Genomic DNA, 21,436 nt, shown 5'->3' with positions numbered 1-21,436 from the left:
TGAAATAGTAGTGATATGGGACATTTTAAAATCTTATGGGGGAAGGGAACCTACAGTAGTGGTGCACAGCTGAAGTATGACTTAATGATGCAAATTTTAGAAAGCCCAGAGGTACCGGTCAGCAGCATTTACTAGACCACATGTTTCCATAAGCAAGGCACATGTATATATTTATAATGACTTATTAGTAATGCTATAGGGTGGCGGTGCTGTGATATACTAGAAAGATGCCTCCTCCATGATATTTTAAGTCAATTTTTAAAGTTAAATAGAAGTTACTATATTAAATGCCATCACTGTCAATATCATGGCATATGAAATGAAAAGATGCTCATCAGAAGAGGACCAACTAGATAAATTGCCTCATGTAAGATCCACAAAACAAGACTCTACATAACTGTTTAAAAGGATGAGGTAGATCCATAGCTTTCCATATCCTGATACAGAAGGATCTCCAAGATATGTCAAGCAAAAACACAAGATGCAGAACAGTGTGTAAAGAGTGCTCTGCTATTTACATATTTTAAATGCTATAGTAGCTGGGTCTGGAAATGTAGAGGTACACAGATAGACAAAGATGTGCTTAGAATAACTCAGGAAGGCCAAGTAAGATACTGGTAATTGTGGCAGGAATGAGAGGGACATTTTTTGCTGTCTTTTTCACAATTGAATTTCCTATGATGTATTGTTTCAAAAATATTACAATAATGAAAAAATATGTGAAAGCTGTCCCGGAATCCAGCCACCAGAGAAAGAAACTAGACCACTGACTGACATGGGATAATGTGGAAAGAAAGGCCCAGCCAACATCTATACCAAGGCCGCAGTACAAGAGTGAAGCTATCTTGGACATTGCAGCCTCAGCAAAGCTCCTGGTTGAATGTGCTTAATATGTGAACCGTTCTCTTTACCATCTTTTTCCTCCTCCCGTGGAACTGCCGCCATGAAGGTTGAGCTGTGCGGTTTCAGCAGGTACAAGTTCTACTCCGGACACGGGAGGTGCTATGCCAGGACCGACAGGAGGGTTTTCCAGTTTCTTAATTCAAAATGCGAGTAGGCATTCCTTTCCAAAAGGAATCCTCGACAGATAAACTGCACTGTTCTCTACAGAATGAAGCACAAAAAGGGACAGTCAGAAGAAATTCAAAAAAAAAGAACCCGTGGCGCGATCAAATTCCAGAGGGCCATTACTGGTGCATCTGTTGCTGATATAATGGCCAAGAGGAATCAGAAACCTGAAATTAGAAAGGATCAACGAGAATAAGCTATCAGGGCTGGTAAGGAAGCAAAAAAAGGCTAAGCAAGCATCTAAAAAGACTGCAATGGCTGCTGCTAAGGCACCTGCAAAGGCAGCACCTAAGCAAAAAGTTGTGAAGCCTGTGAAAGTTTTAGCTCCCCGAGTTGGTGGAAAACGCTAAGCTGGCAGAGTCGATTTTTAAATAAAGATTGGATTAAAAAAAAAAAAAAGTGAACCAGACCATCCAGATGAGCTCAGTCAACCCACAGATTCATGTGATAGAATAAGTCATTTTGGTTTAAAGACACTAAAACCTACATGCACACACGTGAAGAAAGAAAGGAAAGACAAATAAAGAAAAAGAGAAGAATGCAAAAAGAGTTGAATGCAAAATGGTGACTTTTCCAAAGTAGAATACAAACGTTAAGTATGAGACACATTTTGGGTGACTCTTGTTGCTGCTAAGTGGTAGGAAGTAGTTAACTGTGTACATAACAGCATCACTGAGTGATCTCCTACGATAGGGTCCCAATGATACAGTAGAAAACATACAGATCTTGGAGAAAGGCTGGACTAGATCTAAATAGTTAGCAAGTTCCTTAACCTCCCGAGCCTCAATGAAACAGGGATAATAACACACATTTTGCAGAGCTCTTGTGAGCCTTGAAGAAGTAGACTCCCACACATGATTCTATGGTTGAAAGAGAGTGGGCATATAATAATCATTGACTTTTTGAACCACCACCATCCCACCCCAACTGTATCCGTTATCTAATGCTGCCTACCAAATCATCCCCAAGCTTAATGACTTAAAAGAATATGATAATTTATTATCTTACGCTTTCTGGGGGTCAGAATCCAAGAGCAGCTTGGTTGTTTAGTTCTCTCTTGAGATCCCTTGTGACGATGCAGTCAGATTTTGCCTAGAGCTGTAGTCATCTGAAAATTAGAGCTGGAGGGTCTAACTCCAGCTAAGTCTAATTGCTCACTTATCATCACTTACACGGCTGGTAAGTTGGTACTGCAGTTAACAGGAAGCCTCAGTTGCTCTCCCAGTGGTACTTTCAACAGGACTGCTCAGGTGTCCTTACAGTAGGTAGCTTGTTTACCTCCAAGTGAGCCATCTTTGAAAGTCATATAACATCACACAGGTTGGCCCTGATACAATGCAGGAGGGGACTACACAAGGGCATGAATTCCAAGGGAAGGAATATTGGAGGACTATTACGGGCTGAGCTGTATCCCCTCAAAATTCATGTTGAAGTCCTAACTCCCAGTACCTCAGAATGTGACTATATTTGGAGATAGGCTCTCTACAGTGGTAATTAAGATTCTGTTAGCCGTTCTTACATTGCTACAAAGAAATTCCTATGGTTGGGTAATTTATAAGGAAAAGAGGTTTAACTGACTTATGGTTCTGTAGGCTTTACAGGAAGAATGATGCTGGCATCTGCTCAACTTCTCGGGAGGCCTCAGGAAACTTACAATCACATCAGAAGCAAAGAGGGAGCAGGATGTCATGTGGACAGAATGGGAACAAGAGAGAGGGTAGGGAGGTGCCACATCTTGTGAGAACTCATTCACTGTTGTGAAGACAGCACCCCGTCCCAAGTCATAAGGGATCTGCCCCCATGATCCAATCATCTTCCGCCAGACTCCACCTCAAATATTGGGGATTACATCTCAACATGAGATTTGGGGGGTGAGGGCATAGAACCAAATCATGGCAAATGCTAAATGAGGTCATCAGGGTGAGCCCTAACCCAATATGACCTGTGTTCGTTATAGGAGGAGATTGGGACACAGACACAGAGGGACATCATGTAGACACAGGGAGAAGATGGCCATCTATAAGCCAAAGAGAGAGGCCTCAGAAGTCAACCCTGCTGACACCTTGATTGCAGACTTCTAGCTTCCAGAACGGTGAGAAAATTTATTTATGTGGTTTAAACCTTTTAATTTGTGGTACTTTGTTATGGTAGCCCTACAAACTAATACAGGGGCCATGATGGAAGCTGGCTTCTATATTGACCACCTTATTGCATTAAAAATAATGGCTTCTTCAGATACAAAGCCACTTATGGTACAATTCTATTTGTTTGAAATTTCCTGGATAGATAAACCCATAAAGATAAAAAGTAGATTAGTGGTAGCCAGGGACTGGGGGTACAGAGGAAGGGGGAATGACTGCTAAGAGGTATAGGGTTTCTTTTTGGGGCGGTGAAATGTTCTAGAATTAATAGTGGTGATGGTTGTTCAATTTTATGAATATGCCAAAAATCACTAAATTTTACTTTTTCAAAGGATGAATTTCATCAAATGTGAACTATATCTCAATTTTAAAAAACATCTTGTTGACTTCTTGTTGCTACACCCGACCATCAGCCAGTATCTTTGGGGTGGTCTTCTGGCCTGGGTTCTGGTCCCAGAACTCAGCTGAGGAATGCCGAAGAAATATACGGCAGCCTTTATTCCTGAAGATGGTCTATAATCAAGTTGCTGCCATAGAACATGGTGTTAAAATACTTGCAAAAAGAGTCCAGTTTAAATTCATCCCCGAAAAGTCCACCACTGGGAAGAAGCAAGGCCCCCATAACACCTCCACAGGTCCACCCCAGCTTCCACTCCTGCAGAGTGGCCCACCTTGGATATGACACAGCCTCTCCTGCCTCAGTTTCACTGCTCCAACAAACACCTGCCATTGTGAGAAGGAGTAGAACATAGTAGTTGAGAATTAGGACTCTGGTGCTACATTGTATGGGTTGTAACTCCACCCCTCCTTTGACGAGTCATGTGGCTTTGGTGGAGTGGCTTAACCTTGACATGCTCCAAATTCCTCATCTGGAAAATGGGGCCAGTACACATAAAGAACCAGGCACAAAGTGAGGCTCCATTATATTAGCTGTTGGATGGTATTTACCGACACACATGCATGTGACCACATACGTACAACTTCTACCAAAATGAACCCATCGCCATTCCTCTTTGGTTACATTTAGAAGTTCTAGGAAATTTAGAATGCTTCCTTGTCCTCAGGGAGAGGTTGGAACCATTTGTTTATTGAGTGTTTTCTACGGGCCAGGCCTGTGCTAAGAATGTCTTAAATATTTATTTCATTTACTCCTTGCAATTACTTCATAAATAAAAATGTTATTGTCCTCATTTTAGAAATGAGCAAAACGAGATATTCAAAATGTTGAGATGCGCTCAGAGCCACACAGTCATTAAGAGGCAGAGTTGGGACTGGAAGTCAAGTATGCTGATTCTGAAGCACATGATCTTTAGACAACATGGCGCTGCCTGCGTGTCATTGCTTTCTACCCCTGAGGCTGATGGGCTGAGATCTCAACTGCCAGAGTTAACACAAAAGGCGTAAAACTGAATCCCAGGTTGAGGTTCCCAACAGAATGTCACCTACTGAGTCATCAGTGATGAATTCAGGTGACCAGAACCTGACCCTGCGTGGGCAGGTGACTGCAGAACCAGTAGAATTGATGAAAAAGGACAGAGATGAAGCTCAGGAAATGCCTCTGAGAGACAAAGATAAGTCATAAAATGCAGAATTTGGGCCATTACCTCTGATGACTTGCTTTACCTCCCAAAGGGATATTTTTCTTGTCTCCCTAAGAAGCAATGCTAGCTTGTGTTGGTTGAGGGATAATTCTACCAGGCATGATTCCAAGTGCATCACACAGATCACCACATTTAAGGCTCTCAATGACCCTGAGAGGAAAGCACTCTTATGATCACCATTTCACAGATGAGGAATTGGAGGCACAGCAAGGGTAAGTAATCTGCCCAGGGTCACACAGGTTGTAAGAGAAGCGGTAGTATACCATGCAGAGGAGGCACCTGAGCCCAAATTCCCAACCCTTGCATTTGACTGCTTCTCGAGGACACAATGGCAAATGTTTGATGATTAAGCGTAGGGAGGGTGTTTTGTGTAGCAGTCACCATTGAGGTGTGCCCCAGGAATGAATGAAGCCAATATTTCTACAAAGACTGTGAATAACTGCAGACAACGAGAAGCAGAATATTCTACATGTGGTGCCCTGTCACCTTGTAAACATAAACATATAGTCATCAAATAAGTGGTATTTATTATGCAAACCTTTTGTTTTAACCTGCCTGTGAATTGTAAGAAGAGGCCTAGAGCGTCCCTTTGTTTCCAACCCTTGTAGTTAGGAGTACTTGTTGAACCCTGAAGAGAAGTGCATCCAAGTGGCAAACGATTAAGAAATTCACCAAATGATTTTTGAGGAGAATCTTGGCATTCAAAGATTGTTCACATGTGACATCAGCACCTACAGCCTGTCACTCATGCACCCAGGGCTGCGGGGCTGCAGAGCTGCTCCTGCCTGGCACACCACGCCATGGGCCAGTCGTGCAGGGAGAAAAGAGTACAAAGATTTGGTGCTTCAAGTCTGTCTCCTCTGAGGATTCCTCTTTGTCCACAAAGGGATAATCCTGGAGACCTCATGGAAGCCCAATTCAAGGACTTCAGTGGAAATCATAGGCATATAAGAGCTGTGAGACAGATTGAGCCCATCACATTTAAGTAGTGAGTCTCTAGCTAGAGGCAGTTAACTACTTGATTATTCCATTTTTTGGCTGTTATTTGGCTTTTGTAGAACTCAACTATTTTAGGGACTCACTCTTTTTTTTTTTTTTTTGGAGACAGGGTCTCACTCTGTCACTCAGGCTGGAGTGCAGTGGCACCATCTCAGCTTAAATCTTCGCCTCCTGGGTTCAAGCAATTCTCTTGCGTCAGCCCCCCTAGTAGCTGGGCTTCTAGGCATGTGCCATCACACCCAGTTCATTTTTTGTATTTTTAGTAGAGACAGGGTTTCACCATGTTGTCCAGGCTAGTCTTGAATCCTGAGCTCAGGTAATCCTCCAGTCTCGGCCTCCCAAAGTGCTAGGATTACAGGGGTGAGCCACGGTGCCCGGCCAGGACCCACATATTAACTGTTGGTTTATATGATAAGAAATAAAATGAGGAAATCCATGTTTTTATTTATTGGAATCTGCACCCAATTCTTATTATTTTAAATTGGTTATTATAAATGTCTTTGTTAGTCAGGCATGGTGGCACGCACCTGTTGTCCCAGCTACTCAGGAGACTGAGGCAGGAGGATCACTTGAGCCCAGGAATTCAAGGCTGCCGTGAGCTATGATCATGCCACTGCACTCCAGCCTGGTGACAGACTAAGAGCTTGTCTTAAAATCAAATTAACTTAATTTAAAAAACAAATGCCTTTGAACAAAGTGCTGTTAGTAACCTCATGTCTCCCTGTATTCATCAGGGTTCTTCAGAGAAACAGAACCAGTAGGACATATATGTGTGTGTGTGTGTGTGTGTGTGTATATATATATATAGAGAGAGAGAGAGAGAGACAGAGAGAGAGAGAGAGAGAGATTTATTTTTAGGAATTGGTTCACGAGATTGTGAGGGACTTCATTCTTTTCTCCTAAGGCGTTCAACTGACTGAAGGAGGCCCATCCACATTTTGGAGAGTGATCTATTTTCCTCAAAGCCTACTGCTTCAAATATTAACAATATCTAAAAAAAAAAAAGATCTTCACAGTGATGTCTAGACTGGTGTTTGATAAAGCAACTGACCACCGTGGCCTAGCCAAGTTGACACATAAAATAAATTCACCATCACACCTCTCCTCTTGATGACCATCACCTCTGTATTAGTCCATGTCACACTGTTAGAACGATACTACCTGAATTGGTAATTCATAAACCAAAGACATTTAATTGCCGCATGTCTGGGGAAGCCTCAGGAAACTTGCAATCATAGCAGAAGTCGAAGGGGAAGCAAGGCACGTCTTACATGGCAGCAGGCGCACGACAGAGAGAGAAACAGAGAGAGAGAGAGAGAAAGAGAGACAGAGAGCAAGCTCTCAGTGAAAACTGCCAGACATTTATCAAACAAGCAGATCTCATGAGAACTCGCTCACTACCACAAGAACAGCAATTACCTCCCACCAGGTCCTTTACTTGACACAGGGGTATTACAATTCAAAATTTGGGTGGGGACACAGAGCAAAACCATATCAATCTCCCAGCAAGGATGGCATCTTATCTTCTATTCTTATCTTTCCACTTCCCAGTGACTTATGTCTTCCCTCTCCCTGTGCCATGTTTATCTATCATTCCACTTTATCTCTAGATCTGCATGGTTCAATACAGTGGCTGCTAGCTACATGCAGCCTCTTAAATTTTAATTTTAATTATTAAACTACAATTAAATTTGACTGGGACCAGTGGCTCACACCTGTAATCCCAGCACTTTGGGAGGCTGAGGTGGGTGGATCACCTGAGGTCAGGAGATCGAGGCCAGCCTGGTCAACATGGCAAAACCCCATCTCTACTAAAAATACAAAAATTAGCCAGGTGTGGTGGCACACACCTGTAATCCCAGCTATTAGAGGGTACTGAGGCAGGAGAATCGCTTGAATCTAGGAGGCAGAGGTTGCAGTGAGCTGAGATTGCACAACTGCACTCCAGCCTTGGCGACAGAGTGAGACTCCATCTCAAAATAAATAAATAAATAAAAATTCAACTTAAAATTCAATTTACCAGTTGCACTAGCTACATTCAATTGTCCAATAGCCATGTATGGCTAATGGCTACCAGATTGGATAGCACAGAATGGAACATTTCCATCATTGCAGAAAGTCCTATTGGACAGAGTCTCTCTGACTGGTTCTTTATTATAGCCTTGGCTTCATTATCTGGGACTCTGTCCTTGAGTGTTGGCTCTTAATATTACTGTTCCAGGTTTTTATTACCATCTGGATAGTCACATAAATCCTCGCTGAGAATTTTATGGAAAGATATTTTTATGCATTTGTGTAGTTTCTGCATGGAATGTTTGTGTATTAGTCAGGATAAGCAATGCCAGCTGCTGAGACAAACGATCTTAAAATATCAGTCAGTCCACACAATTAAGATTGGTTTCTTGCGCAAGTCACAGTCCCATGCTTATTGCAGTCAGTCACTTTTCTTCCAGGGCCTCAGAGTTCTCCAGTGGATTCTTTGCATCTAGCCAGGAAACTAATGGAAACAGGAAGATTGTGCAGGATGTTTTGGGATCAGGCCTGGAAGTGGCTGCATCACTTTTGCCCACATTTCACTAGTCAGACTTGGTCATGTAGAGCCACCTAACGGCTAGCAAGGATGATAAATGCAGTCTTTCTGAGTTCCAAGAAGGAAATTAACCAGAATGGTGAACACATCATGCTGTATCACAGCATGTGGAAAAATGTATTCTATGCATGCTATTCCCAATACATGAACCGTGTATCTGTAAAAACCCTTCTGGGTCACATAGTATATATTTTACACATCTCATACAAGGAAAATAAAAAATATAGGTAGCTTCAAATGTGAGGATCAAGGCAAAGGATATATATATATATAGAATATATGTAAGAAAGGATGGACTCTGGAATTGGAACAGGCCTGTGTCCAAATTCTACCACTCTTAATCCTACCACTACCATTTATTTGACAAGAACACACTGATAGTGTGATGTTGGGCTAGTTGCTTCAACTTTTGGTGCCCTCAAAGGACTGTCATAGATCTAAATGAAGCTACGAATGCTTGCACCAGTATACATCTCAGTGAGAGAAGGGGTACATTTCAATGGCATACTCATACATGGACATCACAGCTTTCCCCCCACTTCCTACATTTGATTTGTCTCTACTTTTTTATTTTGGTAGAGTCTTGCCTAGGCTGGCTGTTGCCCAGGCTGGAGTGCAATGGCTCATAGCACACTCTAGTCTTGAATTCCTGGGCTCAAGAGATCATTCCACCTCAGCCTCCTGAGTAGCTGTAACTAATTTTCAAAAAAAAAATTTTTTTTTAATTTTAAAAATCGCGGCTGGCTAATTTAAAAAAAAAAATTTGTAGAGACGGGGGATCTCACTATGTTGCCCAGGTTGGTCTCCAACTCCTGGAATTGAGTGATCTTCCAGCCTTGGCCTCCTGAAGTGCTGGGATTATACGCATGAACCACTTTGCCCCGCCTCATCTCTACTTCTAGATCAAATTTTCTAATGGGTTAGGATGCAATGTCTTATATTTCTGCAAAATGGCTGCAAAATGAAATCTTTTCCTAGTTTCATATCTATCATGGATTGAAATGTGTCCCTTGCACAATACATATGTTGAAGTTCTAACTCTCAGTACCTCAAAATGTAGTCTTCTTTGGAAACGGGATCAATGTGGATGTAATTAGTTAAGAAGAGGTCATACTGGAGAAGGGTGGGCGTCTAATCCAATATGATTGGTGCCTTCATAAAAAGGTAGAATTTGGAGACACATACACAGGGAGAACGCCATGTGAACATGAAAGCAGAGGTCAAAACGATGTGTCTACAAGCCAGGGAACACCAAAGATTGCCTGCAAACCACCAGCAGCCATGAGAGAGGCATGCGGCAGATTCTTCCCCATAGCCCTCAAAAGGAACGAACCATGCCGATATCTTGATCTTCAACTTCTAGCCTCCAGACCTGTGACACAATAAATCCTGTTGCTGAAGACACCTAGTTTGTGGTGCTTTGTTACAGCAGCCCTAGCAAATTAATACAATATCCAAGCAGTTATTGATTTTTGAGGAGAATCTTGGCATTCAAAGATTGTTCACATGTGGCGTCAGCACCTACAGCCTGTCACTTATACATGATTTATACATGATTTAATTAAAAGCGGCATGGTGTGTGCATTTTAAAATATAAAATGCTGCTGCAGGCAAGACCACACAGTAGCTCATGCCTATAATCACAGCAGTTTGGGAGGCCAAGGCCGGCGGATCACCTGAGGTTGGGAGTTGGAGACCAGCCTGACCAACATGGAGAAACACCGTCTCTACTAAAAATACAAAATTAGCCAGGCATGGTGGTGCATGCCTGTAATCCCAGCTACTCGGGAGGCTGAGGCAGGACAATCGTTTGAACCAGGGAGGCAGTGGTTGCGGTGAGCTGAGATCACGCCATTGCACTCCAGCCTGGGCAACAAGAGTGAAACTCCATCTCAAAACAAAACAAAACAAAACAAAACTGAGGCCGAGAGGAATCGGAACAGGACTTGTTGGGATTCCCCACTCAGTTAGTATTATATCATGTCCCCTTTGTCCAATCATATTTCTACACAACTGTTGATCATGCCTCTCCAATAAAGTCCCCATAAAAGACCCAAGGGGACAGGGTTCAGGAAGCTTCTGAGCTGGCTGAACATGTGGAGGAGGTTCCTGGAGGGTGGTGTGCCCATGGAGGGCATGGAAGCTCTACACCCCTTCCCCCAGACCTCACCTTATGAATCTTTTCATCTGTATCCTTTATGATATTCTTATAATAAACTGGTAAATGTAATGTACATATACACATATATGGAAATATGTTGAAATTAGAATTTCCCAAAACTAGAATATATGTACAATTATAATTTCAATATATTTTCTAAAATCAATTTGTCACTTATTAACTGTTTTTGAGCTACAAAAACAACAATTTCATTTGGTTCACCCTAAGATTCACGTGACTTCTGGGCCGAAACTCTGGCTTAACCTCACCGTTTGCTTAATGGGACCACTAGGGATCCATAGTTTGGACCAGACTCGTTAATATTACGTAGATTTCCAGCTACGTGACTTTGGCCAAGTCCCTTATCTGCCCTGAACCCTTTTCCCCCTGTAAAACAATGGGGTGGGGATAGACTCCCTCTAAATTCTAGCTAAGACATTCTAGGACTTAGAGGAAGCCTTGATCTAGGCAGACTTGATGACCCTTGGTCCAGTGAGCCAAAAGCAGGGCTGCTTACAGAAATCAGCTCAGCTAAATAAAGGGTTTGAAGAAAAATATTAAAATAGAGGCCTCCAGCAAATTAAATATTCAAAGTGAAGAACTCAGAATTTATTGAAAGCCTGTCACCATTTAAAATGCATAATTTTAGCATAAATACTCTAGAAATATTCCTTTTGTTTGCTATGTGTTATTGTTAGTAAAGGAGATCCCACATCTAGATTTGTCATATGTCATTGATGAATCAACCATAGGATGCAAATTATAATTATTTTGAATTATCTATTTACTGTTTAATTACATTTAATTTTAGGTTCTCCTAAAATGGCCTAATAAAAATTTGGGGTGCTAAAATGACTGCCTCATCTGCCTTACTCTGTGCTACTTGCTGAAAATAGTTACATTAATTGTTTGGGGATTCTTTTTCTTAAAAAAAAAAAAAAAATACTAACCTGGGGGCATGGTCCTAAATACAATATCTTAAAAATTTTATGCTTTTCTTTTTTTCGCCAGGGTTGTAGTAAAATGTAAGTTACACTAAATTCATTAAAATAAACCTTTGCACGTTACCACTGAATCAACTGGACATAATCTGAATAACAACTAAATAAAAGTCGCATCAGTGCTACCTTTAGACCAGGGCAAGAAGGCCTCTGCCCTGGCTTCCGTGTATTAGAGAGTCTGTTCTAGCCCTTCTCTGCCCATGCTGCTCCACACAAGGCAAGGAGGTTACAGGGCCAGATGACAGGCCTACCTGGGGTGCTCACACACATACACACACATGCTCTCCTAGAACACATTCTAAGTACCCAACACCCTTACCTTCCCTGCTCAAAGGGACCTAAGCTGCTTTCTAAGGCTTTAAAAGACCTCTTGGCTGGGTCTTTCCTGCAAGGGTAACCATCACTGGCATGCTCACTGCCAGGCCAAGAGGATGCTGAGGTGAGGATGTGAGCAGAGTTGGGACTTGTTGGCTGGACAAGGAGGAGGAGAAGAGGCAGGCACACACATCCCTGCCTGTGTGTGAGACCCCTCACAGTGCAAAACTGAGCCTGGGGTGGGAAATGGGGTTGGGGGGAGCTGGAGAAGCAGGCAAACTATATTCCACCCTGGTTTTCCAGGTTCTTAAGAAGGCATATTGGTCAAAGTGGAGAGGAGAACACATATTTTACCTACAGTTTGTTATCTTGAATTATAATTTAATATTTAGGCGGACGGTATGAGGGCCTCCATTCACACTCTTGCCCTGGACCTGGCAAATGTGAACAGAAGGCTGAGTAAAATCACAGTTTTGTGTTGTTGGCCTTTGAGTGTTCCATCTCTCTTACAGTTTTAGTTTGTCACACCTTGCACTTTGTATGTGTAAGTAAAATTAATGGCATACGAAAGAAACCAAAAGAAGTGAAGAACAAGAGACTAAAGAAACTCTACAGGCCGGGCACGGTGGCTCATGCCAGTAATCCTAACACTTTGGGAGGCCAAAGTGGGTGGATCACCTGAGGTCGGGAGTTCGAGACCAGCCTGGCCAACATGGCGAAACCCCATCTCTTCTTAAAATACAAAAAATACTCCCTCCAAAAAATTATCTGGGTGTGGTAGCGCACACCTGTAATCCCAGTTATTCAGGAGGCTGAGGCACGAGAATCTCTTGAACCCGGGAGGCAGAGTGTGCAGTGAGCCGAGATCACGCCACTGCACTCCAGCCTGGGCAACACACTGAGACTCCGTCTCAAAAAAAAAAAAAAAAAAAAGAAAGAAAAAGAAAAGAAAAGGAAGGAAGGCAAGAAGGCAGGCAGGCAGGCAGGCTAAGGCTTAATTTTTCTGCCCAGTGAGTTTTGGAATATGGTTGGCTTCCTTCGGGAAGCTTTCTCCCCACGTTGGTGACGATAATAAAACCTGACGCTTTCTATATACTGGGCCCTCTTACAAACACTAACACATATTAACAATCGAATCCTAAACTAATCCTGTGTTAACAGCCTCCCATTTTACATATGAGGAAACCTGGGGTGACTTGCAGACGGCCTGGCAGCTGGGACGTGGATAGGGAATGTAAATCCAGGGCTCCTGCTAGAAGATCCTACAGGACATTAGGAGCACTGTCCATTAGAGCTGTCTGCACAAACATCTGCTTCCCAAGCAACTAGTTAGTAACTTTTCCCTCTCGCCAACGATACTGGCACCTGGAACAATAAACACATCCTTAGATTCAGCACGGATTTTCGAGTAAGGGGTTGGTCCACTGTCGGGGCTGAGCACAGCTGTTTAGCATTTGAGGGTTTGTCTTTTTTTGTGTGGCGTTTTGTGTCGCGTTTGAGTGCTGATATAATAGAACACGCTTAGCACAGTGCCTGGCACTCAACAAATCCTGGCAAGAAAGGAGGCCGAGGAAAAGCAAGCGAGGAGAGACGGAAGAAAGGGAGCGACTGCGCCTTGCAACGTTAACGTAGTTTGTGCGAATTCTGTAAGGTGACGGGAACCGACACGCGGGTGCCGATGGGGAGGGGAGAGAGCACCGAGCGCCCGCCCCTCCAACGTGGTCCGCCGGGCCCTCAGGTAGCCCAGCGCCTGCCTCACGACGCCCCGCCTCTGCCACGCCTCTTCCCCGCCCCATGTAGGTATTCGTCCCGCCCCCCACAAAGTCCGCCTCCGCCGCGTCCCTCAGCGGCGCCCCGCCCCACCGGCGTCTTGCCCCGCCTCCTGCGGGCGGCCCGCGCGGTGTTTACCCGCGGTGCATGGTGGGGCGGTCTCCTCCGGCAACCGCCACCCGTCGGCCGCCCAGAGGCTGTGCTGAGCTGGCGCAGCGACAGCAGCATGAACTGGACCCACGCATCGTCCGTGCCCTTGTCGAGTCCCGAATACTACGAGAGGGTGAGCCAGCTCCAGCAGAGGCTGCGGGAGAGGTAAGGGCACTGGAGGGGGGGTGGGGAGTCGGCCCGCGCCGAGGGTCTTCCGTGTGCCCTGCCCCCTTTTCCTTCCCGCTTCGCCGCCCGAGGTTCCCCGGGGTCCAGGCCCGCGCGCAACGCCCCCCAGGCTCCCAGCGGGGCCTGGAGGACAACGTTTACTAGAGTCAGCCCCTGTATTGGGGGTGGGAGTGGAGAGAGGTGAGAGACCGCCCCCTGCCCCCTTCAATAGCAGCTAAAGCCTGGTCTCCGGTTTGAGGATGCGGCCGCGTCGCGGAATTTGCCCAGAAGTGAAAGTGGGAGTTGTTCTGCCTGTCACTCTCCATCAAGCCTTGTGAGTTTCTCTTGCCCCCTTTTACACGCCCCCTCCCAACTCTCTCTTCAAATTGTCATCCCGCCGTGACAGCTGCACTGCATCAATGATGACAGGTCCTGGAACGCAGACAGTTGTGTGTGTGTGTGTGTTTGTCAAACATGTGCCCTGTTTAAACTCAGGAGACTTTTGAGGGGAGCGAGGGCTGGCTAGATTTCCAGCGAAGGGATGAAATTTCCAGCCAAAGAAGTCCAGCTTTCAGAGGGTTCGTGATGCCTTTGATTAAGATATGAAAGATGGGAACCACTGAAAAAAGCTAGATCTAAGAGTGCATATAGAGAGAAAGTTATCCCGCAACGTACTATAAATAACCACGTGAAAGATAAATTGCTGGACCTCTTATTTAGCTGCTAAGTTAATTGAAGTTGTAAATCTCGTTAGTTGACAAGAAAGGAAATAGATTTTTGGATCTCTTGATAAACAAAACATTTAATGAGTGTTAAAAGTTACAAAATCGTTCTAGTGAACAGGAGAGCTGTGGGTGTGACAATGCTAAAATGGTAACAATAATTACATGGAAAATAAAGGCAGAAGTAAGTGATTTTGAAAAGGAATTACATTTATCTTATGCTAGATTTAATTCTTGTCAGCTATTTACAGAGCATCTACAACAGGCTTCCTTAGTTGTCGTTAGCATTTTTTTTTACCTTGTACTCCTTTTCTACATCCTATTTTCTTTCTGACATATCATCACTCACCTATATCAGTGACCTTTTAATTTCTAACTTTAAAAATAAGTCACTTCCTGCAGAGCCTTCCCTGTTTCAACCCATTCCCTCACTTTTGTGACTCTTGGCATTCTTACAGCACTCATAAATGGCATTCTTTCTGAACTATTAATTGTAAGTTATTTTTGTTTCCTGTGCTAGGAACACCTGGCTGTTTATAGTCCTTATGGCACAATAACTGTATAATGATTATGTACTCTATGATTAACACTTACTCCTTTAATTATTAAACAAGGTGAGGCTGTTGAAAATATATAAGGAATTTGAGTCAAATTGTATAGCCTGTTCATGGTTCTGCATTTGGAGGTTCGTTTTATTTTTAAGTCAGTACAAATCTGTTGCTGTGTGTGTTCATTTTTCATTTTAAGAATTTATAACTAACTCACATTAATGCACATTGCACACAGTTATAGAGGCAAATAATTCTAGATACAGAAAAGGCTCCAGTAGAAACATCAAAACCTGGATTCTAGTCTGCGAACAATTGTGTGACCTTGAGCAGGTTGCTCCACCTCTCTGAACCTTGGTTCTTCACCAGGAATGAGGGGGCTTGACTAATATGCAAAGTAAGGCCACAGATTTTTTCTTTTTCTCTTTTCTAGTATAATGGGCCTTAAAGTAAAACAAGAAAAAAAAAAGCTGAAAGCTGTAGTTTTGCAAAGCAATGTATAAAGAATATTGTTGTCTGTATCCAATTTGAGTGTTTGGATGTACCTTTTTGTTTGTTTGTTTGTTTGTTTGTTTGAGACATAGTCTCTGTTTCCCAGGCTGGAGTACAATGGCATCATCTCGGCTCACTGCAACCCCCGCCTCACAGGTTCAAGTGATTGTCCTGCCTCAGCCTCCCAAGTAGCTGGGATTACAGGTGTCCACCACCAACCCCAGCTAATTTTTGTATTTTTAGTGGAGATAGGGTTTCATCATGTTTGCCAGGCTGATCTTGAACCCCTGACCTCAGGTGATCTGCCTGCCTCTGCCTTCCAAAGTGTTGGGATTACCGGTGTGAGCCACTGCACCCGGCCTTGGATGTACCTTTTTAAGCAAACAAACACAAACCATCCCAGTGATCACAGATACCACTGTCTCCTAAAATTACTGAGTCATTTCATAGGTTGCAACCCTGGGTAGTCACAGCTGCTTTATCAATCCAGAAACTTCTGGGAAGTGGTAGACAAAAAAAACTCCCTCTTAGCCCTTTTAGAGGTGGTCACTGCAATGTTAACTGGTCAGATAACCAACATATTTCTAGCCCAAGTCATCTTAGCTGTAGTTATATATAGATGTAATTTTATCGTCTGAATGTTTTCCTATATGTGTACAGTGTTTTCTCTGCATTGTGGTGGAAGTCAATAATCGAATCTAAAAGAGTCTTAATGGAGTGACTTGTTAACAGTGTGTACAGCACCCACAAGCATGGTAGAAACTTATGAGTGGAATTGGCTCTTATGGTTATATAAAAACATCCTTTTAAAGGGGCCCATTAGCCAGCCGCGGTTTTCTCAGTGCCTATATTGATTCAGAGTAAGATATCATAATAGTCTAGAAATTGACACTGAGATATTAGTGGAGTAAGCTGAAGATGGTATAGAATTGTGGTATCGAGACAAAAACAGAATAACAAGTGGCTTAAAAGTAGAAAACTCAGCCAGCTAAGGACCACTTAGCTGTGTAAAACTGAAAGGTCCAAGTGAGGGGTGACTGAAAACATGAACTGTGGGTAAGCATCCCAGGGATGGGGGTTTCAAAGATTCTGAAATAGAGATTTAATATGTAGGAATTGCAAGCCATGGGAAGGCTTTTCGTTGAGGCAAATATCTGGTTTTTAGTATTAAATTTTAAAAAGACATGGAGGACTCAGCATTCAGAGGTGCTGCAGTGTGGATGAGGGGCTCGAAAATAGGCCTGTGAAGAAGAGTAAACAAGATTAGCACCGTTTTGCCTGGGAGAGAAAGCCAAGAGGAGTTTGATTGTCAGGGTATGAAGTGTTGTGATAGAGAAGTGTGAGCAGCAAATGTCTGCATCTGCTGAAGATGTTTTACAAATAAATTTTACATTCATTACTAAGAACTTGCTGCTTGGGAGGTGATGAATTTCCGACGTGACTGTGGTCCTTTTTCACTAGAGGTCATAGGTGAATTTTAGAAATCAGTTTAAAGTGGCTGGGCGTGGAGGCTCACACCTGTAATGCCAGCACTTTGAGAGGCAGAGGCGGGCGGATCACCTGAGGTCAGGAGTTTGAGACCAGCCTGGCCAATGTGGCAAAACCCCGTCTCTACTAAAAATACAAAAATTAGCTGGGTGTGGTGGCACACACCTGTAATCCCAGTTACTTGGGAAGCTGAAGCAGAATTCCTTAAACCCAGGAGGGAGAGGTTGCAGTGAGCCGAGATTGTGCCACTGCACTCCAGTCTGGGCAACAGAGCGAGACTCTGCCCAAAAAAAAATACATATATATATATATATTATATAAAGTAATATATATAAAGTATATAAAATATATATATAATATAAAATATATATATAAAGTAAGTTCTAGCTTACAAAAAAATTGCAAATGTAGGACAAAGACCTCCAGTGTTCCTGTCACCCAGATCCCTCAACTATTAACATTTTATTAGATTTTTGACACTGAGATATCTGTTGAGTATCTATTTAAATCTGTCTCTCTGAAACCATTAGCCTTTTCTGATCTATTTGAGAAGTGCCTACATGATGCCCCATCACTCCTAAAATCTTCAATGCGTCTTTCCAAAAACCAAGGATGTTCTTGTACGTAATCATACCATACAGCCCTCCTAGTGGTGAACCCAGTCCACAGACCCTATCACATTTCACCAGCTATCTTAATGATGCTCCCTTTTTTTCCCCCTGGTCCAGTGGCTCAGCTGGGAACCCTGCTTGCATTTGGCTGCCATGTCTCTTCGGTCTCCCCACATCTGGAACGATTCCTCCGTCTTTCCCTGTCTTTCACGTTCCTGACAAGTTCATAGAGTACAGCTTTCATTCTAGAGGGTGACCCTCAAGCTGAATATATCTGATGGTGTCTCATTACCAGACTGCAGTCATGCTTTCTTAGGAATACAACAGAGATGAAGCACTACGTCTGGGCACAGGGTCATAGATGTATTTAGAGGTCTTCCTGTCCTTGTAATTTAATGACAAGTTGCTCACACTATCCAGTCATTCATTCTGTATAAACTAAGTACCCAATTGATCGTGAAACTCTGGCGGGGGGGATGGTAACTAATAAAAATTTCTAATGTGGAAGCAATTGTGCTATATTTCCTTCACTTCTAAGTTCACTCTTACTAGTGAGAAAGTAAAGATCTGTGATGCTATTAGTTAAAAATGTGTGTTTTTGTAATTTTTTTTCCTTTTAATCTTTTTTTTTCCTTTTTAACATAGGCATATACCAACCCTTGGGTTGTGTTCCCCAAGTGAAGATGCTGTGTCTGGATTTTGGACTCCATTTTCCCATTAAATGAATTTTGGTTAAATAGTAGTTTCCATTTAACATTATGCAAAGGAAATAAACTTATTTAACCTGTAATGTAGCTAACAGTGACTTTTGGGATGATCTTTTTTTTTTAAAAGGAAAAAAACGATCTGAAGAAATATAGAAACTGATAAGAGCTCGCAAATGGAACATGGGGCCAGCCCCTTTTCCTCAGGAAGCCAACCTGAGATCACCTCTGTTGGAGTCCTTATCTTTATTTCACAGCCTTTTGTTTAGGATTCTTCGCTTGCATAGGATATTATGTGGTTTCTTTCTTTGCCTTACTTAATGTTAATTTAGATTAACAATTTAGCTTCAGTTAGGTGGGATTGAAGCAAAATAGTGGTGCTCAAATGGAACCCTCTGTGGCTTATCCTCCCGGGCACTCTTCTTGGGACTGAATGGCTTTATCAGTTTTACCTCTCAGCCCCCTGGTTTTGGCTGCCTCTGCTTCCTCTGCTGCCCAGTTCCCCCTCGCCCTTGCCCAGGCTGGTTGTGGAGTAAGACAGGCTTTCTCCTTAGCTTACTACTAGCACTCACCTGAACAGCACAGGTTCAGTCTTTACTGGTAGTAGCTCCAGGAAAACAGCAACCTGTGACATAGTGGCACCATTACAGAGTTATAAGAAGAAATCCCTCCAAATTTGAAATGATAGTCTTAGAAGACCTGGTCTTCATCAGATGTAAGTGAGGCCAGGTTTACTTTTCAGAGGCCTTTCTCTGGCTCATCCACTTGGCTGTGCCCAGGCTTGTCTGGTTGAAAGCAGAGCAAGCCACCAGTCTTCAATCTGTACTCAAGATCTAATAGGACCCCATCACTGAAATGCCGGCGACTCAGAGAAGTCTGGCCACATTACGTTTTATATACTTGTCTTGTTTATTATTGTCTGTCCTTCTCCCTACAATGTTAACTGTCTGAGGGCAGGGGTCTTGGCTGGCTAGTTCACCATGTTAGTCTCCAGGCCTAGAACAGTGCCTGGATCTTCATAGGCACTCAGGAAATACTTGCTAAATGAAGGCACCTGCTTCCCAGACTTTTCCTGTTGCATTTCCCCGTTTACTTTGTGGATTTTATTCTTTTGTCTCGTATTGGTGTTCATTTTGTTTTTTAGATTTCCCTGGTGACTGCTGCATACTTTTGTGTCTTTTGCTTTAGATGCATCTGTCATTTTCTGCTTCTTAGACCAGAGAAGCATTCTCACAAATATGTGATTTGGTATTTCGAGGTTTTTTTGACCTCTGATCAACACTTTGTAACACAGACATGATTTCGAAGAAGAGCATGGTCTAAATCCAACTCCCTATTACTTATCAGTGTAATTGCTTATAAAATGTTTTTTATTATAGTGAAAAGAAGAGATTGGACCTGGAAAAGAAACTTTATGAATATCATCAGTCTGAAACATACAGGTAAGAGATGACAGTGGGAACCGTTTTCAAGCCAGGTTCCATAAATTAATCAAAAATTTAACTCTAATGTTATGCCATAAATACTGTAGTTAGAGTACTGGTTTTTTGGCTTCGTTTTGTTTTGTTTTTTTGAGATGGAGTCTTGCTGTTTTGCCCAGGCTGGAGTGCAGTGGCGTGATCTCAGCTCATTGTAACCTCTGCCTCCCAGGTTCAAGCAATTCTCCTGCCTTGGCCTCACAAGTAGCTGGGATACCTGGGATTACAGGTGCATGCCATCACGCCAGCTAATTTTTCTATTTTTAGTAGAGACTGCGTTTCACCATGCTGGCCAGGCTGGTCTTGAACTCCTGACCTCAAGTGATTCCCACACTTCTGTCTCCCAAAATGCTGGGATTACAGCAGTGAGCCACTGTGCCCAGCCTAGTTGGAGTACTCTTACCATTCTCTTATTTTTAGTGTGTAATAATTTGAAATAAACAGTGCAGTTTAATATAATTACTATCAAATACATTTGGTTAAAGTCGATATGAGATCAAAATATGTTATTTTCATTATTTTGTATTTGTTTTATTTCATAGCCTTATCTTTTTGGTTGCAATTTAAACACATTGAGCTTGTGTGATGATGAAGACATAATTACTGTAGTTGATCTTTCAGTGTACTACTGTAGGCATGGTTACCTGGTATCTCATTTGTTCATGGGTATGTGAGAATGACTATTAAAATTATAAGTAGTGAATAATATATTGTACATATTATCCTTTTTAGGTTTCCTTCTCCACTATTAAGAGCAGATTTTAAATATTTTCTATTTTATAAAAACTGAACTTTATCCTTAAGCCAAAAGTATGGCATTACCTCTTAAATATTATTCATGTGAAGAACTTTTGGCTTTGATAGCATTGAATTTGTAATTTATCAATGTCACACCGTAAGTGAGAAATGAAAAGATCTCATCCGGAAGAGAGACCAAGAATCCTTTAAAGTCAAATTACCTATTAGGTCAGTTCTTTCCCTTGTCTTCAAAATTGTTCTTTGGTTTTAAGATTTAGTGTACTTCTAGACCTTCCAGTTGGGGTAGACAGCCATATGGCTCTAGTAACTCTGAAAGAGAGAAGAAATCAGTTGTTTTGTGTGCAGAAGAAATAGCCAGCATTGTGGATGCTGTGGCCTCAAGAGTGGGCCCAAGTCTAAGGGGATCCTTGGCAGCTGCCATTTTTCTAGCCCATGGCTAAAGGGCAGAAGATTGTGTGTAGACGTTTCATGCAGTTTGTTCTTGGGAAGCCTCCTGGCCTTCTGGTGGTGGGAGGGGCAAGTGCAAGAAAAGGATGGACACTTTTACCAAACTGTCAGTTCACTGAGCTGCTGCTGCTTTGCCAGCCTCTTACTGTTTCCTGGAAGACAGAGGATATGATTTACTAAAAATAGGCTCGCTTAGATTGCCTGTAGAAGAAAATCCAAACAAGGC

The 21,436-nt window shown here is 42.7% G+C and overlaps 1 protein-coding gene and 1 pseudogene across 10 annotated transcripts in view; both read left to right on the top strand.

Moving 5' to 3' along the window:
* Positions 1–943: 943 nt before the first annotated feature.
* LOC111526260 lies at positions 944–1,418 on the top strand (annotated as a pseudogene).
* A 12,322-nt stretch (positions 1,419–13,740) lies between these two features.
* KIZ (kizuna centrosomal protein) overlaps positions 13,741–21,436 on the top strand; it is a 131,661-nt gene continuing 123,965 nt past the window's right edge. For 7 of the 10 annotated variants that reach the window (XR_003306889.1, XR_003306890.1, XM_023191866.2 and 4 more), the window contains exons 1-2: positions 13,759–13,961; positions 19,906–19,968. Coding sequence is in view for 6 of the 10 variants with exons in the window: in XM_023191866.2 (XP_023047634.1) it covers positions 13,873–13,961; positions 19,906–19,968 (152 nt within the window). In the remaining 4 variants the exon portion in view is untranslated. Of the gene's footprint in view, positions 13,962–19,905; positions 19,969–21,436 lie in introns of all 10 variants that reach the window. The other 3 variants (XM_023191872.3, XM_023191864.3, XM_023191870.3) reach the window with 3 other exon arrangements.

The sequence above is a fragment of the Piliocolobus tephrosceles genome, chromosome 20 (genome assembly GCF_002776525.5).
Source record: "Piliocolobus tephrosceles isolate RC106 chromosome 20, ASM277652v3, whole genome shotgun sequence".
Lineage (NCBI taxonomy): Eukaryota > Metazoa > Chordata > Mammalia > Primates > Cercopithecidae > Piliocolobus > Piliocolobus tephrosceles.
Note: the sequence above shows the minus strand (reverse complement) of the source record. Positions and strands in the feature narration are given on the sequence as shown.